At 53.5% G+C, this 25,294-nt stretch overlaps 1 protein-coding gene across 5 annotated transcripts; it reads right to left on the bottom strand.

Annotated features, from left to right (window-relative positions):
* Positions 1-1,957: 1,957 nt before the first annotated feature.
* CSF2RB (colony stimulating factor 2 receptor subunit beta) lies at positions 1,958-25,130 on the bottom strand. 5 transcript variants are annotated; one of them, XM_016161786.2, is made up of 14 exons: positions 18,461-18,853; positions 18,066-18,307; positions 16,935-17,055; positions 14,256-14,446; positions 11,860-12,011; positions 11,607-11,775; positions 10,935-11,070; positions 10,612-10,766; positions 9,256-9,395; positions 8,136-8,295; positions 6,951-7,041; positions 6,716-6,773; positions 5,773-5,912; positions 1,958-5,131 (listed from the first exon to the last, which is right to left on the bottom strand). In XM_016161786.2, the coding sequence occupies exons 1-14, from the start codon at positions 18,769-18,771 to the stop codon at positions 4,027-4,029; spliced, it is 3,171 nt and encodes a 1,056-aa protein (XP_016017272.2). In that variant the 5' UTR covers positions 18,772-18,853; the 3' UTR covers positions 1,958-4,026. The 5 variants fall into 5 exon arrangements, with proteins under 5 accessions (XP_016017272.2, XP_036093342.1, XP_016017275.2 ...); XM_036237449.1 differs by lacking the exon at positions 18,461-18,853 and adding an exon at positions 25,016-25,130 and having other exon boundaries at positions 1,969-5,131; XM_016161789.2 differs by lacking the exon at positions 18,461-18,853 and adding an exon at positions 24,994-25,084 and having other exon boundaries at positions 1,970-5,131.
* Between the last annotated feature and the right edge of the window lie 164 nt (positions 25,131-25,294).

Below are 25,294 nucleotides of genomic sequence, written 5' to 3'. Positions count from 1 at the left end.
TGAGAATCCTTGCCTCAGCGGCTGCTTGCTCTTATTGTGATAACAAATAGATATTCGCTTTTGTTCCATTTCTTTTTCGCTTTCCTTGTTTTTGACACATTAATATACTTTTTTAAAAAATCTTGGCTTTATTTTATACAAGTAACACATAAACATTAAAGTGTCAGCTCGAAAGTATGTTGAATAAAAATGTCCTGATTCCCTCACCATGGGAAACCTCTGTCATGGATTGCTGTATGTTCTTGAAAGTTTTCCCCTCTGCATTTATAAACTGGAGCTTAGATTGATTACTTCCCTCCAGCCTCCTGCAAAACGTGATCCTACTCCACAGACTGTTCTGGGCCTGGTTTTTAAAATTAATGTGTCTTGGAGATCTTTCGATACTATTCTTTTTTGTTTTTGTTTTTTTTCCAATAGCTACATAGTACTCCACAAGATGAACATGCCACATCCCTTCCTATCCCAGGGAGTAGTTAGGGGAGCACATCCTTGCCCTTTGTATGGTTTCTATTTCTGGAAGGCAGATAATATTGCTATAAACATCTATCCACCTATATTGGCGGGGGGGGGGGGGAATGTGTCCCAAATATTTTTACAAACAAAATTACAAGATCAAATGGTATGCATTTTTCATTTTGCTTGATGTTGTCTAAAAAACTACTTCCCAATAAAATAGTATAAGAGTATCCGGTCAAGAGAATCAAAAGACAAGCCACAGACTGGGAGAAAACATTTGAAAAAGCCACATCTGATCTAAACAAACAAACAAAAACTATTATTGAAAAATTTAAAGAACTCTTGAAACTCAACGATAAGAAAATGAACCACCCAATTGAAAAATGGACAGAAGACCTGAACAGACACCTCTTCATAAAAGATATACAGGTAGCAGATAAGTGTATGAAAAGACGTTCCACATCATACATCATTAGGGAATTACAAGCTCAAACAGTGAGACACCACTATACGGCTATTAGAACGGCCCGAATCCAGAACGCCGACACTACCACATGCCGACAAGGATGTGGAGCAACGGGAATGCTCATCCATTGCTGGTGGGAATGAGGATGGTTCAGCCACTTTGGGAGGCAGTTTCGCAGTTTCTTACAAACCACATATACTCTTACCATGTGATCTAGCAATCACGTTCCCTGCTATTAAATCCCAAAGAATTGAAAACTTATTTGTACACAAAAACCTGCACACCAGTGTTTGCAGCCGCTTTATTCATGATTGCCAAAACTCGGAAGCCACAGACACGTCCCTCGGTAGGAGAATGGATGTGAATGAAAGACTCAGGCACTGCTCGGCTCCCTGCTCAGGAAAGGACCGACAGCCCAGCTACTGACAACCTCCAGCTTTGGCTCCTTCCTTCTTCTGAGGGGGTCCCTAGCTGCCGACCGACACCATAAGGGTCCCAGGGCCTGGTCATTTCCGTCCAACATGGGGCTCTTTCAGCAGGCAATTTTTGCTCCAGGGACTTCAACGAGTGAGAATGTGCGCTGTTATTATTTAGCTCCCAGAGAAATATTTTCATGGTCCCTCTGTCTCAACCTCTACCCTCCCCCGACTCAGCTTGGCCTGTGGATTCTTCTGTCCTGCCAAGCATATGAATCATCTAGCATCCGTGTATGGATCTTCAGGTGAGAGACTTTGCTTTCAAGGGCAGGCTCTGAACCACAGGGCCAGGGTTCGAGTCCCGACTCTGCCATTTACTGGCTGGTTGACCTGGGACAAGTTATGCAACCTCTCTGTGCCTTAGTTTTCTCACAAGAAAGTGTTGATAGTTTCTGCCTCAGAGGGTTGTAAAGATTAAATACATTGATCCTACTAAATCAATTGCGCAGGGCCCCCCAGAAATAAGCTCTCGACAACTCTCAGCTATTTTTACGGGGGACTCAGTCTCTTAGTTCTCCACTCTCATTAGAGAGCAAATACAGGACACCCAGTTAAATTTGAATTTCAGAAAACAACAAATTTTTTTTTTTAGTGTTTGTCCCCCTAGAATTTCTGTTCTCATTTAAACTGTCCCTAAACTCATTACAGTGCCCCCAAGACCAAAGTCCCTTCCGTGGAACAGAATTCAGCCTTCTTAACACAATTAAGGTTTCAAATGGTACTCTTCGCTAACAATTTCAACACACTTACATAAGCTTAGGATTTGGTTTTATAATAAAAAAATATTTTATTGCAATTTTTTTACAGTTAACAGTGTCCGAACATTTTGGAATTAAAATACTGGACTTCTTTCTAATACACGTAGGTCCACCTCGTTTATTTTTAACACAGGTTTCTACTTTAAAATGTAAGAAAATATGGTTACTGGTTTCACTACGGGAAAATATTTAAGTCCACCACAAACGTTACTGCAATGAACAGAGATTTGCGAATACAAGTCACAAGAACATTTGCTCCGCCAGGGATTAAAACATACAAAGCTAGAACGATTAAAATGGCGAGCTGCCGTCGAGAGAACCATGTAATAAAATTGAAAGCCTAGAAACCGACTAGGGACATACGGGGACATGCTATATCATAAACGTGGCATTTCCGATACATGGATGAAGAACGGGTGACCCCACAAATGATGCAAGAGCACCCGGGCCCCGGGGGGCGGGGGAAACAGGAAGCCAGCTCCCCACCTTACATGCGTCCATTCCAACATGGTTAGAATTTTACGTGAAAAGCTTGAAACACACACACATATATACACACACAAAACAAACCTAGAAGAAAATAATAAATTAGGACACATGCAGTTGTGGGTGGGGACGGCCTTTGTAAATCTGACACCACGAGTGTCGCTGGGCAGGCGTTCCCCAGGGAGAGTTTCGGGCCGACACAGGGCGGTCCACATTGCGTGTACCCGGAAGCCTCGTGCACGCCATTAAAAGTCGAGTCACAAACTAGGACAACAAAATTGGCCCAGTAAAAACATACTGATGCCCACAAAACAGGAAACTATGTGCAAACCTGAAAGTTATCAAATAATGCAAGTTATAAAACAATTTAATGCCATTTTTTTTTTCATATCAGGAAGGCGAGTATTTAAAAGAACCATAACCCTCTACTGGGCCCAGACGCAGACCAAAGCCCCTCGAACGCAGATGGCTGGTGGCAGCTGGAGCTGTGACGTGTGTTGGGAGCATGGACAGCTGGGTGGTTCGGAGCACCGGCCCTAAAATACGCGCGCCCTTTGCCCATTTTGCTTTTCTGTTGTTGAGCAGTTCTTCCCAAGTTTTCCACAGTAGGCTTGGGTTCAGGACGCCCCTCTCCTCCTGCATTTTTCGGGCCCCACCAGCCTGGGTGCAGGAAGGAGACCACTTCAGCCAGGAACCCGCACTGCACACTGGTGGCCTGCCCAGGGTGCAGGTCCGGCAGCCCCCGGAGACTCCCCAGCCACCTTGGTGAGACCAGCGAGGCTTCCGGTGAGCTCACCCCTTTACCGCACGAGTTTCTTGGCATGACCATCCAGACTGGCACTTTGCCGCCACCTCCGGGGCTGCAGCGCCTGACCAGGCAGGTCCAGGCCTGTGGCGCTCTTCCAAGCCTTAAGCCCCAGAGGCCCCTGCCCCAGCGCCTCCCGCACCTGGGCTGGCATCCTGAGTTCGTGCCTGCCAGGGGACTCGGCGTCAGAACAGGCTCTGACTGAGACGTGACATCCCGGAACAAGCTGAAACTCCCTCTAATGTTAAATCAGTGAAAAAGAGAAAGAAGAAAACAGCGAAAGCAGGAAAATCTGAGAAAAAAGAAAATGAGGGCAATGGGATGGGTATATATGGAAGGCTCTAAGACTTGAGAGCCTAAAAATATGGGAGAGGGAGAGAGGGAGAGAGAGGAGCTTGACCTTGCTGAAGGTCAGAGGGAAAGGCAGCTGGCTGACCCACTTTCCTGGTCTCTTCTCCTCGGCTCTGTAGAATGAGTGTGGAAGGGACCAGGGGCTGATGGGAGAGAGACAGGGCAGGAGGGAAGACAGACCTTGTCTTTCCCCTCGGCTCCCCGGGGGGGGGGGGCGGCCGCAGGGTCTCAGCACACCTCCCCAGGCCTGCCCACGTCCCTGGGGGGCAGCAACAAGTAGTCCTGCTGCTTCAGGGCTTTGAAGAGCTGAATGGCCGGCACCTGGGGAATGGCCTGGCAGGGGGGCCTCTTGCCCTGGGGCACTTGGTCTGGGTCCCTGATCTTGGGGCAGGGTCCCAGAGAAGAGGACTTGCTCTGAGGTGAGAGAAGGCCGGACTCCACTCCAGGAAGGTAGCAGTAATCCCCCACCTGCTGCAGGACCAGGAGGCCCTCGGGGTGCGGGGAGACTGGGGTGACCTCTACCTGGGGCTCTCCTGGGCTGAGGAAAGGGCCACTAGCTGCAGGTGGGGCAGGACTGCCCAGAGGGGACTTAGGGGACTGGCCCATGCTGGGAGGGAGCGCCACATAACCCTGATACTCTGGCTTCAGGGAGCCTGGGGCTACAGGGAGCCCACTGGCCAGTGCGGGACTGAGGCTTTGGTTCTTGTCTGAGGGGAGACCCAGAAGGGGAAACTGGGAGGCAGACGGGGCCCCTTTGGGTGGGGTGAGTGCCAGGTCTGCTGTGGTGACATAACCAGAGGCCATGACACTGTCCTCAGGACCCCGAGAGGCAGTGGACGGAGCTGTGGGGCTGTCCTCTGGGCCCTGACCACCCATCGGCCCAGGAGCAGGGGGGGCAGGGCCTGCCCCTGACTCCAGGGAGGGGCTCCCCTCATCCCTCAGGCAAGGCCTCCTCTCCACACCCGTGGCCTGGCCTGGTCTCCTCACTTGGGACAGTGGGGTCAGCTGTACCCGCTCCCCTGCGGGCAAACACAGGTACTCCAGGGAACCCGAAGGCTGCGGCTTCTGACTCGTGCCCGTCTGTGGGGGAGGCTCCTGGCCCATGAGGTCAGGCAGGGAGAGGTAGGGGCCGTTGAAGTCAAAGCCGAAAACCTGGCTCTCGGGCCTGCCCAAGGGGGCCGAAAAGCAGAGCTGGGGGCTGGGGGGTGGCTCCGTGGGCAGGTCCGAGGCTGCTGGAGTCGGGTCAGCCTCAGAAGGTGAGTCGCTGGCAACTTTAGGGTCCTCTATGGTGAGAGGTGACACCTCGCTGTGCCCACAGACTACAGGGAATACCCTGTGGAGAGAACAGGTACAGGGCCGTTGGGACAACTCCGGGCAGACACCTCAGCTGAGGCGCCAGGGGCTGCAGGGGGCGGGGGCTCTGCCAGGCCTGGAGCGGGGCAGGAAACCCCACGTGCCTTCTGCCTCCCCTGGGACCCGGCCCGGGGCCCCGCACTCTGGTGCAATGCCTTCCTCGGCCCGACGTGCCCCTCCCGCCCTGTGCCGCTTCCCACGAGCCCAGCCTGTGCACACTCGGCCATTCCTACACCCCTTTAGACCAGGAGCGCAGTCCCCTCACCTCAGGGTTAGTGGTGAGCTGGCGGCCCCAGTGCTGGCCATGATGGGTCGGGTGCCTCTCGGTCACCCCATGAGGCCAAGGCACTATGGCGTCTCCCTGGGCAGCGGGGCACGGAGCGGTCAGCTGCTCCTGTCTCCCACCTCTGCTCAAGCCTGAGGCGTGGCCCTTGCCCGCGGGGGAGTCAGGTGGCTCTTCCCCATGTCCAGCCCCGGGATGCTCTTACCCCCGCTGCCTTAGGGCAACCCACCTGCAGGAGTCTCTCTACACTAAGCCACAGGCCAGAGGCCACCTCCTCCCCGATGTGCGCTGTGGGGCCACGCCCCCACCTCCCAGGGACCCTGGGCCCAGATGCTCACCCGTCCAGCCTAGGGAAGACACTGGGCCCCGGGCCCTTGCGTGAGGCGCTTCCGCTGGTGAGGACCGACGTGCTGTCTGGGAGCCAGAGCCCCGCACTCCCCTGCTGGAAGAAAGGCCATTCGTGCCTGTGGTGTGGGGCCTGGAGAAGGTGATGGGGGTGTGGGGTGACGAGGGAGTCGGCAAGCCCCCGGGCATGGGAGGAACCTTGGCACACTCAGGCCTGGACACAGTCTTGTGGCACTAGGAAGCAGAGGCCAGAGGGGCCTGGGACTTCCCCAGGGTCCTCTGCCCCAGCGTCTGAGGACAGGGACCCTGTCGCAGTGAGCCTGCTCATCTGGGGCGTGGCTGCCCCCACGCTACCCCGTCGTCCTCCCACACTGGCCTGAGACCCTCCGCCGGCAGAGCCGGCCCCGCCTGACCGAAGGCCTCCCTCCACTCTGTGGTCATCCTGACCCCCCGAGGCGAGCCCGCAGCCCCGCTGCCCACCTGCTCAGTTCCCTCCGTGAAGTGGTTCTGTCTCCGACCCCATATGCCTTCTGCCTGCAGTGACCTTCCCCACCTGGCACCCACCACCTCAAACGCCAGCTCTGCTGCCCTGGCCTCGCGAAGCCACTCTGCCCCCCACCGCCCCAGTGCCCGCAGAACGAACCCCTTCCCGAGCCCGCCCTGTGCTCCTGGCGCCCCCACACCCGACTCTCTCCTGCTCCACACGGGCTCCTGTGGGCAGGGCACCTCATGCACCGGGGGGCCCAGGGGTCTGCAGGGCTGAACGTGCAGGAGCTGGCCCAACTCTCGGAGCCTCCCGGCCCCGCCCCCCGCCCCGGCCCTGCAGGCCCCGTTTTCAAAGCCCCCACGAACGTAAAGAGCATGGGGGCACGGAGACACGGGCACGGGTTCTGAAGAGCCCCTACCATCCCGGCCGCCCTCCCAGCCGGGTCCTACCTGGAACAGGTGGCTCTTGCTGGGGTTGGGGATTTTCTCCTCCCACTTCCGGTTCAGCCTGGAAAGACAGCAGGGAGGTGATGGCGGCAGGGACCTGCGCTTGCTCCGCGGTGGAGGGGAGCCGGGCCCGGGGGAGGGCAAGGTCCCGGGCGCCGGGACTGGAGGGAGTGGCCGTGAAGTTCTTGGGGCCACCTGGGGCTTTGGGTGCCCCCCATCCACGGCGGAGTCCTCTTACCTGTACCCATACATGCCACAGAAGCGCAGGGCCGGCAGCAAGGCGAGGGTGATGAAGACCAGGATGACCACCAGGACCCACATGGGCAGAACTTCCGGGTAGCCAGGAGGGAGAAAGGAGCATTAGCATCTGGGGCGGGGGGAAGGCTGGAGGCTCTGGAGGTGGTGGCAGGCGGAGCCATGCCAGGGCCCCTCCAGACCCTGCTCTCTGCTAATACAGTGCTCCGGAAGCTCACTGCATTTGGGGGTGCGGAAGGGGAGAGGGGGCCAGACATGGGCTAAGAAGAAGAGGCGGTGGTCTGCCCCCCGACACACAATGTTCGCGTGCCGGGGAGGACACAGTGGAGTGGATTCTTTTCAGCAGCAGGAGGTGCTTGCAGGGGAGACAGTGACTGTGGCTTAAGGAAACCGTGCGGGACTTCCTGGAGGAAGTAGCAGATAAGCTTGGTCTGAAGGAACGGATAGGATTGGAGAGGCAGAGATGGGCAAAGTCATGCCGGCGGAGGAACTAGCCGGTACGAAGGCCTCGAAGGGCCCCCATCCTTCCTGCTGGGCAGCCTCCAGCTCCTCAGAGACTGGGCCCCCGTGGGACTTCCCTGGTCTCAGGCCCAGTAGTCCCGCACTCCTTCCTGCTTGACTGTGGCCATCTCCCTGGGGCTCCTCCCCCGGCCAGGCCGCCTGGGACTGGGGCGCTCGATGCCAACGCCTCCTCCGACCTCTCTCTGCAACCACCTCCTAACCCCGGCCTTGTGCGTGTCTCCTGGCGGACGCCACAGTGAAAAGTGAGAGGCAAGTGAAGGCGGCAAGCGCAGGGAAACGGGGAGCATTAAGGGGTCGCACCCGCATCTTCCCGTCGCGGGCCTCTGTTTATAGCTCCTGAGGCTCGCTGCCTCAGCAGCGGGGATTTCAGGCTGAGTGGTCGCTGGGGGAGGGGGGGGGGGTGGCCGCCACAAAGACCGAGGAGACCACGGGCCGTGTCAGCAGAGGGCTAAGGTCTGGCGAGGGAGAAGTGCCGATGAGACCCGCTCTCTCGAGAGCTTCTCTGCGGTCTGTTGCATGCCACGTGTCACTGGTGACAGGTGGAGAGAAGGGCGCTTGGGAGGGTCACCTCTATGTGTCCGCGTCACCCTGCCCTCCTCCCAGCTGGGCTGTAGCAGGAGGGGTGGGGGGGGCCGGGGAGACGTACCCCACTCAGTGTCCCAGGAGCGCTCCTCACTCCATTCGCTCCAGATCCCGCTGTAGCCGCCGTAGGGCTTGACCCTCACTCTCGCCTGGTACCTGGTGGAGGGCTCCAGAGGTGGCAGCGACATGCTGTGGGTGTTCTGGAGGGGCTCCGTCTTGCTCTCCTGTGGGCGCAGGTGTGTGAGCCGGCGTGCCGAGGCCGAGGCAGCGCTTGGGGCGTGGCTGCAAATCCCTCCCACCTCGGCACCCCAGCTCTCTGCTCCCCGGCAGCTCCCTGCTGAGGTCGCGTGCGCAGGTCTGAGGCAGGTGCGATCCTACCACGCAGGACCCGCGCCTCGGCCCACAGACAGAGTACTCCGGTGGGGAACAGGGACTGCACCTTTTCCAATGCCCCCGTGACATACGACAACACCAAGGTTCAGAAACTCTGAAGGGTCACCAGGTCCCACCCTCACCTCACGACCCCTCAAATTCCCAGCTCCTTGGGGACAGCCTGAACCCGAATTATGGCCCTACCCAAGAATGCAGTGCAGGTGGCTGGATGAGGGGCTTAGGAGCCCGGGGCTTGATCCCAGCTCCTCCACTGACCCACCCCTCCTGGCCTCAGTCTCTCCATCTCCAGCCTGAAGGTCTGGGGCTGGCTCCGTGGTTTCCGCCAGTCTGGCCTCTGTGGAGCCTCGGGTTCTGCACACGAACTGGAGGCTGCCTCAGGGCAGAGCCGGAGACCGCGCCCCAGCCTGGGGCCCTGCTGCCTCAGCAGGAGCGGCTCTGCCCTTCGTGGGCAGGCATGTGCGCTCCGGATTCGACTCCTCTGAAGAAACGTCTCCTTTACCACTTTCGAAAACCCTTCCTCCAGCGTCTCTCAGCCCTCCCTACCCTGACATCCATGCTCCCTCTTGAAATTCAGGGTCACATGTGTTCATTTTGGCTAAGTTACATCATCTTATGTAACTTGCTGAGTTTCTTCACCAAGGGATGGGACAGTGTCCTGCTGACCACACGAAGTCCCAGTGGCTCCCTCTGACAGGTCACTTGCTGGGACCAGGTGCCTGGCGGGTGGTACCCTCCTGGGTATGGTCTCACATCCTTCCCCCACCGAGCCCCACCAGGGCACAGGCCCTCACCTGCCACGAGGCTGCGTCCTTCTTGTACTGCACCTCGAAGGTGTGCTGTATGTGCCCGTAGGTCATTTTCTCCACTTCCCAGCGCAGGATGTAGCCGTCTCTGCCCTTGGTCAGGTTGAGCGTCGGGGGAGCCATCTGGACTGGAGAAAGGAAGACTGTTAGGGCACATCATCCCTGACGTGCCCCCCACAGAGCATCCCTGCGTTCCACGCCAGTCGCAGGTGCCGTCTCCACTGGCCCAGGACCCCAGACCCTGCCCATCTCGGGGTCCTTGCGTTCCCGTATCATGCATTGTGACCTGAGCAGCCCTGTTCTTGGTAGATGCTGAGTTATACTTGTTTTCTGTCTTTTTTTTTTTTTTTTTGCTTACACTTGTTTTGTAGTGAGGTGACCCAAAGCATGAGTTACTCCTAGTATTTAAAAATAAAATCACTATAACGAATTCTATTCCGGAGTAGCAACTGTTTTAGACACTGCTGGACATGCCCGATCTGCATGGATTAGTTCACGCAATTCTACCAACAACCCTACGAGGCACAGAGGGTGTTAACGTGTCACATTTTACAAGACAAAGAAACTGAGCCCCAGAACAATTTAGTCGCTTGCCAAGGACAGGCAGGTAAGAGGTAGCGACAAAGGTCGCGGCCCGGGAGATGCCCGGAGAGGAGGAGGTAGATTCAAACCCAGGCGAGGAAGACAAACCGGCCACCGTCAGTGAGACACACTGGAGATGAGGAGGAAGAACTTGGTCGACCAGAAGTAACGCGGGGGTTCTGCGCACGCGCCCCCTGCTCCGCAACGGGGCCAGGGATGTGCGCCCACCAGGGACGGCGACTTATCTGCACACACCCTGGCCTTCGGGGGAAGGAGTAAATCATGGGACGATTTTCTTGAAGGCGGGAAAGATTTATCAGGGAGGACTTTGGAAATCTGAAAGAGGAAAACCCTATCCGTGTCTAAAAGGAAAGGAAAAGTTCAGTGGGAGGATCAGGAGGGCCTGGCTGGTAGCAGCAGCCTCAGCGCGGCTGGAGAGAGAGAGAGAGAGAGAGAGAGAGGGGATGGAGGAAAAGGCGTTAAGGACGCGTCCCTGGGGCAGAGCAGCTGAATCTTCCTTCGTGTTATTTGCCACTGTCATTGTTGTATTAGTGCTTCTTTAGAAATTCAAGAAGAGATCCTAATTACGTTTGTTCACTTTGCTCATGGGACTGCATTTCATTCAAAGTGACAAACGTGAAGACCGGGCCATGTGGAAGTGGGATCCAGACTTTATATGGATTACACCATGAAACAGCACCGTCCTCCAGACGAACCCCTGGCCCCCTGCTCCTGCCACAGAAGGCTGGGGGCCAAACTCACTGTTGTTCGAGCTCTTGATAAATTTCTCTTCCTCCTTAGGCCGAACAGAGACGATATACTGGCTGTGGCTTCCGGGATCGGGCACGGGAATCTGGCACCAGTGCTGGATGTAGCCGTCACTGGCCTCCCTCAGCACCGGCGAACACTCCTTCTCCCTGAGGACCGTGTGGAGGTGAGGGCGGGAGGAGGCAGGGTCCCCGGGAGGGATAAGAACTTGCCATCGGCTGCAGCTACTGCTGGGGGCCCCAGAGGCAGGGGGAGGGCAAGACTTGGGGCGGAGGGTGGAGTGGACAGAAGACGGAACAGAGGAAAAGGCCACTCACTGTGTATTGGGGCTGGACTTGTAGAAGAGGGTGAAGGAGACTGAGCTGGTCACCCAGGACCTCACTTCCCAGGAGCAGCTGAGCACGGCGCCTCCGTCGAACAAGCACTGGAGGTTCTGGGGCTGGGCCTCGTCGCCTGGGAGGAGAGACAGCCCCTCACTCATTCCCTCCTTCCTTCATTCCCTAGCTCTCAGTGGCTGCCCGCCACGAGACTCATCACAGAGAGACCACGGGTTCGGGGGCACAAGAGACCAGGTAAACGTCATCCTGCACCTGCCAGCTATGTGCCCACAGGTCAGAGAGCGAATTCCGCGAGCCTTCGTACCTCCCGTGTGAACGGGGAGAGCATCTAACTGCAGCGTCGGGGGATCTGACATAAGAATGGGGGTTTGCCCGCGCGTAGTACAGCTCTCGTGAAAACACAGCGGCTCGTAAGGCCCCTGTGATGATCGTGGTCATTATGACTCGCCAGACGGTGCTCAGACACCAGGCCCAGAGTGCGTGAGGTGCCGCTGCCGCCTCTGCAGAGTCACAGTGGGGCGGGTGGGCCCACGAATGGCTCTAAACACACGGCGGGGAAGATGAGTGGAATCCTGTGGTATGGACTCTGGTCCAGGCCATACCAATTTGTCTTTTGCACAAAGGAGCATCGTCCTGAGCCAGCTCCATTACCTGGCTGGGAGTCCCAGCGGACCTCTGGGCTCCACTGGCTGGGCCGTCCCGAGAGCCCCGAGCCCGGGCTCAGCCGGGTGCGTACTCGGGCCACGTAGGTGCTGCTGGGTATGAGGTGTTCTGGTCCCAGGATGGCTTCGGGGGAGGTGGAGCGGAGGGTGGAGGCCTCCTGTTGGGAGAGAGGGGAAGCTGGGCAGACGCTGGCTGGGCTGGCTCCTTATGGGCTTGGGGCCGAGCCGGCTGAGGTCCGTACCTCCCAAGAGTCCTGAAGCCGCCTGTAGACCACCTCAAACTCCCGGTGTGACAGCCACTGGCGCTGGAAATCCCCGAGGGCCTCACTCCAGGTCAGCACGAAATGGTCCCCGGTATCATTGATGCGGAGGTCCTTGGGTGCGGGGGGCTGCACTGGAGGGAGAGAAGTTAAGGGCCCATGGGGGCTTGATGACCATGGGGGTGGTTAATGGGCCTGCACGGCCTTTCTGGGGACAGCTCTGGGTTCCAGGATGAGCACTGCCCCCACCAGCCAAGTGAATTTGGACAACAGGTCGTCTATGGACTTTAGGCCCTTTATCTGACAAACTGTGGGAATTCAACGTGATCATGAATGAAGGTTGTGCAGATAGCAATGCATATATAACATAAACTCGATACAAGGTGCTGGCAATTAACCTCTAAAGGCAACCCCTCTCTGTCCCCAGGTCCCCACTGCCCGAGGATACAGCCCGTGCGGCTCCACCAAGCCAGCAGAGGGCCCTGTGGCTCATGTTACTCTCTCTCTGCTGTCCACCTCCTTCCCCTCTCCACCCGCCCAGTGGCCTGCACCTCTCAGTGCCCAGCATAAGAGTCTCCTCTTCTAGAGCCTTCCTGGCTCCCCTCCCCTGGGCAGAGTCCTTTTCCTGTCCCACCACAGCCCGTCATATGGTCCTTACCCGGGTTCTATGTGTTTAGTCATCTGCCTGCCCTAGTTGTCAAGGGGCTTGTAGAGTGGCAGGGTTTGGGTCATGGTCCCCTTCCCTCTCCCCAGGGTCTGACATGTTAGTGGTTCAGTGAATTTAAGGGACAAAGTGAACGAAAACATGACTGAATTCACGTAGGCGACCTTCGACTTCTCATGAAATCGTTCCACCAGCCAACAGCAAGCATGCCTCTGTAGGGAACTACAGGGCCGGGCAAGCAGGTTCGTTAATGAACGGCGCGGCTCCTGCCTTCCTGAACCTTTGGTGCCTGAGTGCCCAGAGATGACTTTCAGACACACAGAATTCAACGAGAGCCCAAACGCGACGTGCGTGTTCTACGCTGGACATGGAACGTGGCGTGTTAGAGCATGTGAGGGCTGGAGCCATCAGAAACTCTTCCGCCCAGGATGATGGACACATTACACCACTTCCCAGCCACAGCCAAAGCGGGCATCGCTGATTGCCATTGCCCCTCAGCAGGTGGCATTCACCTGCATTCAGTAAGTGACCACGGCAGCAACACCTGGAGTTTCCCCTCCAGCCTGTACACACTGAGCTCCCCCCGGGACTTGATCCTTTCTCATCCACCAAACACTTGTTTGAAGTGAATTCAGCATGGCCTAGCCCTCCCCCTCCCCCAGGCAGCAGTTTTGTGCTGCTGTGACGAAAAGAGGCAGGAAGCCAAGGCCGAGCCCCCTTCCCCATCCGACACTTGCAAGGAGCAACACAGGATGACTCAGGGTTTGGGACCCATGACATTAAGTTCAGACGCCAGCATCTGAGTAACGTGGCACGAGCTCCTTGCTCTCTCAGCCTCAGTTTCAATATCAGTGAATTAGGATAAAAATAGTGCACAACACTGTATGTTATTGTAATTACTAAATAATACTGGGCAATGTTTCCTAGAGGACAGCCGTCTATCTGCAGGGCTCTTGCCATGGGAATATTAACTTTTAAAAATGACACGCCTTAATCTTTATTTTGGGCTCATTCTGAGCACCAACCCAATCGAACCAATGAGATTGGAGTGTTGGTTATATTTCTGTCTAATGGACATCAGATGAAGCCTAACTATTTAAAACGATCGTCAACACCCACCCAAGACCATGGACTGTCTTGGGCCACTGTGTGACACTGGGGGCCACTCAGCAAGGGCAGGAAGGCGGTGAGCTCCCTCTAACACGTCAGATGGGTCTGAGCCATCACGGTCGCTTCTGCTCAGTGGTGGCACTTGGAAAAGTTACAAAACCTCCCTGGGTCTCGAGTGCCTCGTCTATAAGATGGGTCCTTGCAGACGCTGGGTGAGACGATAAAGACGAAAGCGTTTTATAAGCGGATAAGTTTTAAGTTTCACGTGAATCATAAGAATGGGTATTCTGGAAGGCAAGCCTCCAGGGCTAGAAGGCAATGGCTTGGCAGGTGGTTGGGCTGCCAGGGCAGGGGTGAGGGGGGTGGGGGGCAGGGGTGGGGATTGGGGGGTGCCTTTAGCCCAGGGCTCCTCATGTTGTACATGCTCCACGCCTCCGTCATAGGAGACCTTAGCCTCTTCCCTCACAAGACCAAACCAACTGCAAGCCTGCGTCTCCACCCCTTGAAGACTCTCACTCCCTGGCCCACCTCCTGCATTCTGGCCTCCTCTGGGGCCCGCTCTCCACACCGAGACCCACCCTTGGGCATGGACTCAAGGCCTTACCGTGCTGGGCCAGAGTAACGGTGAGCTGGGTGTCCAGAGGCCTGTCTGGTCGGAATGAGAAGTAGTCTTTATCGGCAATGACGAAAAGGCCGTAGTTGATGGTGCACGTCCTGGGCACACAGTGGAGGGACGGGCATTCTGACCAGGGCATGTCGTCGCTGAGATCACAGGACACCGGCTGTGGGAGGCCCCTGTCAGCATAAGACATGGGTTCATCCGCAGTGAAGAAGAATTACTCATTCACTACATTACCGAGTGGCTCCCATTACCGAGGGGGCCCGGCAGTGAACGACATACACACACACACACACACACAGATCCCCGACCGTGGGGCCGACATCCTGGTAGAGGGAGACACACAGGAAACAACTCAGTAAAGTAGGTCGTGTGTCCGAGAGAGAGGGAACCTCACAGAGATAAGCGCAGCGGGGAAGGGGGACGAAGAGGCCGGGAGGACTGGGGGGCGGGCCATGCAGTTGGGAATAGGGGAGACAAGGAAGGCCTGGAAAAGGTGACGGTTTAGCAGAGACTTGAAGGAGGTGGGTGGGGGAGGAGCAGAGCAGGTCACGGGGACAGGGGATTTGGGGTAAAGGCCCCGGCAAACGCGAAGGCCCCGGGGCAGGCTCGGGTTTGCGCGACGGCGTTTAGACACTGCAGCGTGCGTGAGGGTGGCAGTCCTGGGAGACTGACTGGGAGAGGCGACAGGAGGAACTTGGATTTCGCCGTAAGTGGGGGAAATTTAAGAGTTAGGAGCGAAGGGGTAAATGCATGCCGGCACAGGCTTCGGACGCGACCCTTCGGCTGCGGAGCTGCCGACAGACTGGGCCGGGGGCGATGGCGGTGTCAGAGGCAGAGGGACCCAGTCTGCTTCCGGAACGGCCCACGCGACAGGCGGTGGTGTGAGCCAGGGTGGCGGGGTCAGTACTGGCCAGGTGCGTGTTCTCTCTGAAGACACAGCTAATGGCATTTGCTGATGGATTTGATACTCCGATGGGGAAGGAAAATTGGTAAAGGGATTAAAACGGCAACAGTAGAACCGCCCGGCCGCTTGGCTTTAGCCACTAGGAGCCCCCATTAGCGAAGTGAGAAGACGAGATGGGAGCAGGGGCGTCTTCTGGGGGCGGAGCAGGAGTCTGGTCTAGGAGATTTAGGGTCGAAGACACCCGTTTTCTAAGGGGCAAGGCAGAGAGGCAAATGCACCTACTGGACTGGAGCTTGGTGGGACTCTCGGGGCATTAAAAAGTGAAGGTCCAAGGACCGAGCTCTGGGGCATCTCATCCTTCGACTTCAAGACAGAAGAAGGGAAGGGGACAAGGAGAGAGAGGAAGGTGGGCCAGGGGCACGCGAGGAGAAGGGGTGAGTGTGGTGGCCGGAAGTCAGGAGAGGGAGGTGTTCCCGGAAGACGCTGTGGTCGGCCTGAGTCACTCACCTGTGCCTGCGGGTCAGGAGGGAGAGGGCTGGGACTGACCCTCAGACCTAGCCCCGGAGAGGGCTTTGCCGACCTCGGCACAGTGGCCTGATGGGGGCAGCAGAGTCTTGGGAGAGGGGGTTCAGGAGAGAATAACCGGAAAGGCACCGGGTACAGTGGGGTCTGGACAACTCTTTAGAGGAAAGCAGACAGAGGGAAGCAGGCGACGGCCCTGGCTGGAGGACATGGGGGCACCCTGGAGCCGCACACCTTCTTGGCTTCTGTAAGCGGGGCTCAGGCACGTTGGCTCAAGGTCGGGCATGATCCCGAGGGGTGAGGGGGAGGGCCCTTCGATGGCACAGGGGAGAGTGGGGACCGTGGACGCAGCAGCGCCTCGAGCAGCTGGACCAGAAGAGACCCTGGCTGTGGCCTCGGAAGGGACTGGAACAGGAAATCACGGCGGGATGATCTGGGGAGGCTGCGGACTTGTGGGCAGGCGGCGAGATCATAGAGGGGGCTGGGGGCTTCTTTTCGGGGTGTCTGGTGTCTCAGTGTGGGAGGAAGCAGGGCGCAGCCGAGGCGGGTGGGTGGCAGGGGCAGCGAGGAGGGTGGAGAAGGGAAGGCAGAGGCTCCCAGGACTGCAGGAGAGAGCCGACCGGCCATGCAGCGGGTGTGACAGCCGGCTCCTCCCCCCAGGGTGGCCTCTGAGGCTCCCCAAACTCCGTGACGTCGGTTGTTTAATTATTTCTATTACTGTGACTTAGACTCTCACCAAACCCTGGCATGGTGTGAGGCCCTGGCCCAAACGGCTGTGTAAGAAGAAAGGACAAGCCCCTCGCTCTGGAGGTGGCAGGGCCCGAGGGAGACGCCGAGCCCAGCCCTGCAGTGGACGCTGGCCACCGTGCGGCCAGGGGGAGGGACCGCAGCCCCACGGTCTAGGTTTCCTCATCTGTGAACTGGGCACCACGTCCCCGCCCTGCCCGCCTCTCCGTGAGAATGAAGTAAGACGGACTTGTGTGGTGCAATTTTGCTAAACGGTGATGAAGTAAGAGAAGGTTCTCACCATCGGTTCCAGCAACTTTATCAGAGATGCCCTTCCCGGAAACCCCAGCATTACATGCAACCACCTGGGCCTGACAGGCCGCCTGGTGGAGCAGGAGCTCCTGGGCAGGCCCCCCCAACTTCTGTCCTCTGTCCAGCCCCCACTCAGCACAGCCCCACACAGCAGTGCCCTCCCCGCCCTCTGACCCCTGGGCCCCGGGGTCACTCACTCATTCAGCCTGCGGTAGAGGGTCATGTTGAGCCGCTGGGCATCCTGGGTATCTGCCCACCTGCAGACGATGCGACTGGTGTAGTCGTTATGGCAGCGCAGGGTCTTCATCGGGACGGTCTCTGATACGAGAGAGGCAGAAATGGGGGTCACACACACCTTTCCCCTCCAGGTGCTCCTTGTTGCCACTCCTCCCAGCCCTTCCTGGGTGCCCAGCACTGGGAAGGGGTCTCCCAGAATCCTTTAGAGTCTCCTGGCTACCAGACAGAGGTCCCCAGGGATCCCGGGCGAGCTGGGGGCTCTGAGGGTGTGAGGATGCTGGCTCTGGACCCCCCTGTCTGGATAGACACATCATATTCTAGTTGATTCACAGCATCTTTCCTGAGCTCCTGGAACAGGGTCCCTGGTACCCCAGAACCAGGACGAGCACCAGGCCCAGGCCCTGCCCCTGGACTCCCCAGTGCAGCCCAGGAGGATAGGCACAAACCCAACCCTAAGAGGCAGTGGGGCAGAGCCCTGCTCTGGGACCCCCTGCCCTCCCTGGTCTTTGGTTGGCTGCCAGGCACTCGGAAAGGGTATGTGGTTCCCATGGCTATCAGAGAAGTCAAGTTCTCTGGGAGCCCTCGGAGGCGGGGTTTATAGGCCGGCCTCAGGCGCATCCCAGCTGGGCCTCCAGGAATGAGGAGGTTGTTGGGGCTGAAGCAGGAGGGGTTACTGAACTCGAAGCAGGGAGAGACCTTCAGGCTGAGGGCCCCAGCGAGGTGGTCGAGGCCACTGTCAGAGGAGCAGAGTGTCTGGAGGAGAAGGTAGCGCAGAGAACAGGCTGGATGGGCCGGCCTGGAGGCAAGAGGCCTCGAATGCCACACTGAGAAATGTGACACAGAAAAGTGACACAGTGGAGATGGACTTTACAGGAGGCCTGAGGAGAATGAGTAGGAGCGCGGGAGGAAGGAATGCAGGGTGGGGGCGGGGCGCCAGGGAAGGTCAGGAGAGCGAAGAAATGGGGGACGGGAAGGGAGAGAAGAAGTCCAGAGCTGCCTGGGCATGTGTGAGGGACAACCTCGCCCAAGGGGCCCAGAGAGGAGAAGGACTGGGGGGAGGGGAGGAAAGGAGAGGGTGCACTCGGGTTCACCTTGGGCTCCTGCCAGGCTGGGCCCCCAGCACAGAACCAGCAGGGCGATGTGGAGCAGCCCCCAGGTCGGCATCGTCGGCGGGTCAGCGCTGGATGAGACGGGGCTGGCACGGGTGGGCCCAGGTCCAGGCGGGGTCCAGGTCCTCACTGGCCTGGAATCTTCCTCCCCGGCTGGGGGCCGGGCCAGACCCAGGTCATCTGCTCCTGCACGTCCACTCTCCAGGACTCTGCCATCGCCAGGCCTGTGGAGGAGAGGTCATCTGGCCGTCACCCTCTCCCGGCCCCGCAGCCTCAGGCACTCGGCCCACATTTGCCGTGAAGCCAGGAGCGGCCCTGATGCACGCGCTCTGGCCCCCACTGCTGCCTCGGCCCGACACCCTGGACAGTCCCTTCACCTTCGCCTCCACGTCCTCCGGCGTGACCACGACGGAGATGCACCAATGGCTTCTGTGCAGTGCCCTCGTGGTGGGAAAACTTCGGAGGAGGGCCTGGTGTGGGATGTGCCCTGAGCCGCCCTACCTCTGCCTTGGGGAGTCACTGAGTGCCGGGAGCACGGGGCCCTCCCCTGAGTGTGATCGCATGTACACTCACACTCAGGGCCTGGTGCGGTCCCCACCTCTGTCCCATTTACCAGCATTCCTCCCACACCACTGTCTGAATACCAGTTCCCTTTTCTCAGCAGAAGGCCGGGGCTTTTCTTTTTCATTTAGTCAGTCCCTGGGAAGTACCCAGATGAGTAGAGGCTTGTTTCCTCCCTGTAAAATAGTCCAAAGCCATGCAAGCTGTGTGTGTGTGTGTGTGTATGTGTGTGTGTGTGTATGTGTGTGCGCGCGCGCGCACGCGCATGCGCAAGTACACGAGCATGCGCGTGTACGCACGCATGCACATGCGCACACACGCACGCGCACACACAGCGGCTGTCTTGCTGGGAGAAGCGTGGCTCTGGACTCAGCTGACCTGACCTTCAGCACAGGCTCTGCCCCACCCTTGCCAGTGGCTTGGGCCGACTCACCCACGCTCCCCAAACTTTGCTCTTTGCATCTGTGCAGCAGATGCAAGTACGTGTGCCTCACATGATGGTCAAGAGGAGAACCAGATGCAATGATGCTTATAGAGCGCTTAGTCCGGTAACTGCAGGTTTGTTTGGAGCGAGGGGAGAGTGTTTGTCCATTTAGCTCCTGCGGATAGGGCAGTGCTGGGGTGGGCAAGGGTGACTCCGCCTGGGCCGGCGTGGCTTTGGGCTTTGTCTGCCTACTGGGACTAACTCAAAAATGCAGAGCTTCTACTGCAGTCTTATTGCAGTTAGAAATACTACACGTGTGAAGAAAGCGATCCATCCCAAAATAAGTTATAGGTTTAACACAATTCCAATCAAAATCTAAGATCTTTTTTTTTCAAGAACTCAAAAGAAAAAAATACATATAAGAAGTTAATGAGATATTTAAAGATAGGGAGTCTCTACCCAATAGCAAAATTTATTAGAGAGATCTGACAAAAGCAATGCGTCGCTGTCACACACACACACACACACACACACACACACACACACACGATAGATCAGTGGACATAATGACCAGACAAACTCTATTGTATCCAAGAACGTGCTATATGATGAAGGAGGAATCATGAACCAACATAAAGTAATTGAATAATAAAAAGTTTTAAGATAATTGAATAACAACGTAAAGCTTATCAGCCTAAATCCCTTTGTCACAAATATTAGGTTCATTTAAAATTTAAATGCAAGAATTCGAATCACATTAAACTTGCAGACCATAGAATTAAATACCCTTAATACCTATTTAAGTTTAAAAGCAGTGGAAGAAATCAGAGAGACACAGTCTGACAGATATAAGTACATAAAAGCAAAATCTTCTATATTTTATAAAAATAACCAGACTGTAAAGCAAAGGACCAAGTGCAAAAAATAAATAAATAAATAAATAAGTAAGTAAGTAAATAAATAAATAAATAAATAAATAAATAAGTTTGCAGCAAAATTATGGAGAACAAATTATTACCTTTACATTGTAAAGTGTTAAAACAAATTATCACAGAATATAAGCATAAAAATTCACTTACGTGAAGAAAATTCCTATTAGTGGCTAACGATTATAATAAAATGCTGACAGTGAGCCAGGCACTGTTCAAAGGGCTTTACAAGTATTAATATACCGAATGTGTAGGTTACTGCTATTAGAATCCTTGCCTTGTAGATGAAGAAACACATAGAGGGCTCACAATCACACGGCTAGTGAGGGACAGGCTGGGACTACGGACTACAGCAGGTGGACGCTAGAGTTCGTGCTCTTAGCCACAGTGCCAACAGTGGTGGTGATTTCCCCGTCATCGTACGTGTGTATTCTGATGCATACTGACCCAACGGACACTTCAGCGGACACTTCCTACAGACGTGCACAAATACAGCAAAATAAAACAAAATTTTAAAACATCTTAATTAGCACCCAGGAAGATTTGAGAAATCAAAGCCATTTAAAAGAACAGACGGCTATGCAAAGAGCAAATAAATGGAGATCTTGGAGTGTGATTGATTGTATGAGAGCCATAACATTAAAAACAAAACAAAACAAACAAAAACAAAACAAAACAAAACCTCAGTAATGGGACAAATTACAGAGTGAATTCTATAATCATGTTACAAAGGTACATACTGAAGACAGAGAAAACCGGCAAGTAGATGGTAAGTCTTAAAGAAAAGTTGAGACCTGGAAAAGAAATCCAGAAGTTCCACATCTAGAAGCAGAGGACAGAGAGAATCGAGGGCAGCTATGGCACAGTGTGAGCCCACTAGCTGTTCCCTTCCTCCTTGATAACAGAAGCTCAGATTTCAGCTGGACTTTTTTTGCTGCACAGAACGAAAGACTGTTTTTTCCTACGGTCTCCTATCACTCGATGTGGTCACGTGACTAAATGTTATCCAAGGAGACGTGAGTGGAAACGTTGGGTGTGATTTCCAAAACAAGCTCCTTAAAGAGAGCTGGCTCAGGTGAGAAAGGTCCGTTTTTGCCCTCCTACCTCTCCTCCTCCTTTCTGCCTGCAACATGGAAGTGATGGCCAGAGCTCTAGTAGCTGTTTTGGGCCATACATTTACCTTGCAGATGGAAATATTGTGAGACAGAAAGGAGAGAAATTCGGATCCCTCTTGTCACTGTGGGGCAACAATATCAGCCTGAGACTGACTAATTCTGGACATCTTTTATGTGCGGGAACGACAACTTCTATATTGTTCAGCCACAGTTATTTGGGGATTTTCCATATGTAACCAAACAGATACAATTAGAAATAGAAGAAGATATCACAAGGCTTTAAAGAAGACAACAGTCCACTAAGCGAAGAGCAGAATTAATTTTTAACAGTGCTATTCAGTCACATGCTGACGAACTTCCAGTCACCCAAGAATAAAAGGGTAACCCTTGAAGTTAGTGACCTTGAACTCTAAATAAACAGTGATGTCTAGAAAATATTGAAAGAATACATTTTTAAGCCTAGAATCATAAAAAGTCAAGCTTACTTTGAAACAAAGGCAAAAAGAACACATTTTGGAAATGGAAGGACAAAGGTGGTTTTTCAGATATTTTCTGAAAAAAAAATTATTCTGTGATGTATTTCAGAAAGAAAAAGTTTAAGAAGAAAAAGAAGAAAGCATGCGATACTAGAATCAGTGGTGAGAAAATAAACCAATAAATTTCCAGCTAAGTAAAGAACTGTTACTGTAGAGAGTGAAAATAATACACGATAACAACATTGAGGTAAAGCTCAGGCGATTTGAATGTGGGAGTTGGCTGGGAGGTTGGGGCGGATAGCAGAGAAGTGAAAGCTTGCTAAAGACCTTTTCTCATTCAGAGGAGTGTATACGTGTCACTTAAACCAACTGCTGACGGAAAATAGAAGTTATATACGTGTGTTAAAAATGTAAGGGTTAAAAATTACTAAGAGCAAGGGATGAGCATAGGGGCAAGAGGATGACAGAAAGAGGTAAAGGAGGAGGAAGGAGAGGAAGATCAAAGAAGAGAAAAACCAGACACTTTCTCACTTGGACTAAACATACACACATAAATCCTCAAACTCTTCAAAAAATTTAGCGGTAAAACTAAAACAGGAAATGAAAAAAAAAAAAAAAAGGAAAATACGAATTCACTCCAGACAAAAACAATTTCAGAGGACAATCTGACAAAGGCTTTTAAAGGAAGAATGCATCACGGCCATGGAGGGGTTATTTCAGAAATGCACAGCGAACCATTAAGACATCTATTTGTGATTCAAAGAAACAGATTAACATATTAAAGGAGGCAAAGGATGTTTATCTAGACAGATGTTCCTAAATATTCAATAGTACCAGAGTCATTCTTGATTAAATAAACCGACAAACCTTCCCAAATGAGAGGCTGAAGGGAAGGTTGGCATTTCTGGTATCTACTAGAAACCTCTGGCAATATCAGAGGCAAAGGAGAAACATTAGTGCCCTTCCCATCGGAGGCACAAACAGGAGAAGCTGCCCACTATTGTCAAATGATCTCTAGATTCAATACGATCTAAATCAAAATTCCAAAAAAGTTCTAAAAGGATTTTTAATGGGCCTGACAAACTAATTCTAAACTATAACAAACCACAGATGAGAGATTTACTCTGTTAGCTGTAAATATTATGAGGAATATAACAATAGACAGGTGGAACAGAACACAGGAAAATAAGCAAGGAAATTGTGAAAGAATAATTTTGGCGTTTCAAATCACTGAGGCAAGGATGGGCTGCATACTTACAATTAACGATATTGGGACGATTAGCTAATAATTTTTTTAAGTTGGATTATTACTTTACATACTACTGACCCCTCCAAATTCCAGACAGATTAAAGATCTAAAAGTCAAAACTGAAATTATAAAAGCATCACAAATATATCTGGAATCTTAGGGGTTGAACAAGACACTAAGTCCAGAAAGCATAAGGTAAAAAATAAAGACGGATTTGACTTAGAAACAAGTAACGCTTTTTTATACATACATATGAAACGAGGTATTTTAAACATGGTGAAGAAAAGAGACAAGTGATAGTCTGGAAAGATGTATTTTAACATACTAGAATACATTGTTAATGCATATAATGAATGAATCACTCTGAAGGTGAATACATAAAAGACAAAGAACCCATCAGAAAAGAGACAAAGGATATTTCTATGCACATCACGAAAGGAACCCGAATAGCCAATAAACATATGGAAGATGCACAATTTCACCCATCCTCGGGAAAAAGAAGAATCTAAACAAGAACCAGAAAATGTTCATCCATTACTTTGGATACAATTTAAAAATTGGTCCTTTCCTTAATGAGAAACTTGCATGACTGTGGAAGTGTCTGTTAATCTTGCTATTTGGAGGATGCTTTGACACTATCTATTAAATTTTTAAACACACAATCTCTGGTCCAGCAATTCTGCTTCTAGAAATCTGGGTTGCAGGATTTTTATAGGAGTGAAAAAATTGGGAACAACTTAAGTGTTTATCAGTACGGGATTGGGTAAATTGTGGTGTGCCCATACTAACAAATGCCACATATTTCCTAGGGTGAATAAATAAGTTGAATCTATATGTATTATTGTGGAAAGTTGCTGAAACATGACATTAGGTGAAAAACTAAGTCATAGAACAATATTTATGTAATAATCCTAGTTTTCGACATAGAAAAGCTATCTATTAACAGCGTGCTTAAAAATGTTTTGGAAGGATGCATGTGGTGAAGAGGGTAGGATGTGGGACCGGTGGATGGAGAGGATTGGGACCTTGTCTTTTATGCTGCATAACTGGATTATTCTAATTTTCCATACAGCTGATATCCACGCACTTACTTGTTTAATATTAAATATGTTCATTAACTCACAAACTATCCTGTTTTATTGTTAGAAGAAGCACACTGTAAGTAAAACTAATGAATAAAATAAAGTGACCTAAAGCTACTAGAAAAGGTTTAACTCATTATAAAGCTATTAGAAAAGAAGAAAGATGATAGGCAAAGAAAAATTAGAATCTGGTCATGTAAAAATGTAACAGAGCCTTTGAAGACTAAAACTTGCACTTAGGCAGCCTGTCCCTGGAGGCTGTCTGGGAGTCCCTACAGTCTTGTACCCCGATGCCCATAGAAACACCTGTCCTCTCATGCACAGGGCAAATAAGTACATCTGCACACACCTGTACATAAAAACACATACATGCAGACGCCCCGAGATGCCCACCCACCCAGCCAACACCCTTGGGGACAGAACACACACACCCGGATCCAAACCCAGCTAAGTGACAGTGGTTCAGGGTTGAGTCTGATTGATAGTAAAAACATTCTTTCGGGGAGAAAAATATGTCTGTGGGCAAGGGACTGGGCCCTTCTCATCTTCCGAGGGAGCTTCCCACACCTCAGCAAGCCTCCGGGTTTCAGCCTCCGCCTCCCAGCCTCTCTGTATCCGGGCGTCCCCAGGGACACACACTCATACTCTCTTTCTTCCTAAACCAGGCTGTCAGGGACTATCAGTGCTCTTCGTGTCCCAAAGATGAGGACACAGAAGCCCAGGGCAGGGAGAGGATGTTCTCACTGCCACCGACACCGTAGAGACACCGTGGTAAACAAAACAAAGTTGTATGATACACAGGGGTGTGACTCCCAGCCCCCAGCTCTTCACCTCCCCCAGTGTCCTTCCTGCTTCCAGGACAGCTGGATCCCGCCAGCGAGGCCCACCCTCCCCTCCAGCACCCAAGGGGGTCGGCGCCCCCGGCTGACTCCTCGCCCGCCAGCTTCCAGTCTGGGCTCAGGTCCTCTCCAGAAGTGAGTCCTGACCTCTCCCAGCCCCAGACACACCTGCGCACTCAAGGCTCCCCCATCCCTTCTGTCCCAGTCTCCCCACATTCCCTTGCTGCGTCCCCACCTGTCAACTGGCCAGGCCGTACCTCTTCGCGGCGGGACAGACCAACATTCTCCTGGAGTTTCCAGGCGGCAGTGCGCGTCTCACGCTTCCTATTTGTACTGACGTTGTTAGGAAATGGAGAAGCAGAAAGAGGAAGCAATACCCGGGCCTGCTTCTGTGCAAGATTCTTATTCACGAGATTGCTTAGCTTCTTAGAACTGTGGACACCGAGATAACCAACTTTTTCTCAAAGCTTTAGTGATTTTGCAAATATGGTTCCTTCTACCAGAAATACTTCCACCCCCACTTTGTCTCCCCATAA

This window comes from Rousettus aegyptiacus, unplaced genomic scaffold, assembly GCF_014176215.1.
Source record: "Rousettus aegyptiacus isolate mRouAeg1 unplaced genomic scaffold, mRouAeg1.p scaffold_m13_p_2, whole genome shotgun sequence".
NCBI lineage: Eukaryota > Metazoa > Chordata > Mammalia > Chiroptera > Pteropodidae > Rousettus > Rousettus aegyptiacus.
The sequence above is the reverse complement of the archived record's forward strand: the minus strand, read 5'-3'. Positions and strand labels throughout refer to the sequence as shown.

Excerpts from the sequence above, each read along its gene's own strand:
- CSF2RB (XM_016161786.2), bottom strand. The coding sequence starts at position 18,771 with ATGAAAAAGAAAAGCCCCGGCCTTCTGCTGAGAAAAGGGAACTGGTAT. Across the intron at positions 18,308-18,460 it reads CGGAGGACGTGGAGGCGAAG|GCCTGGCGATGGCAGAGTCC; the intron begins GTGAAGGGACTG and ends TCTCCTCCACAG. Across the intron at positions 9,396-10,611 it reads TATCAAGAGCTCGAACAACA|TCCAGATGGCTCCCCCGACG; the intron begins GTGAGTTTGGCC and ends TCCTTTCTCCAG.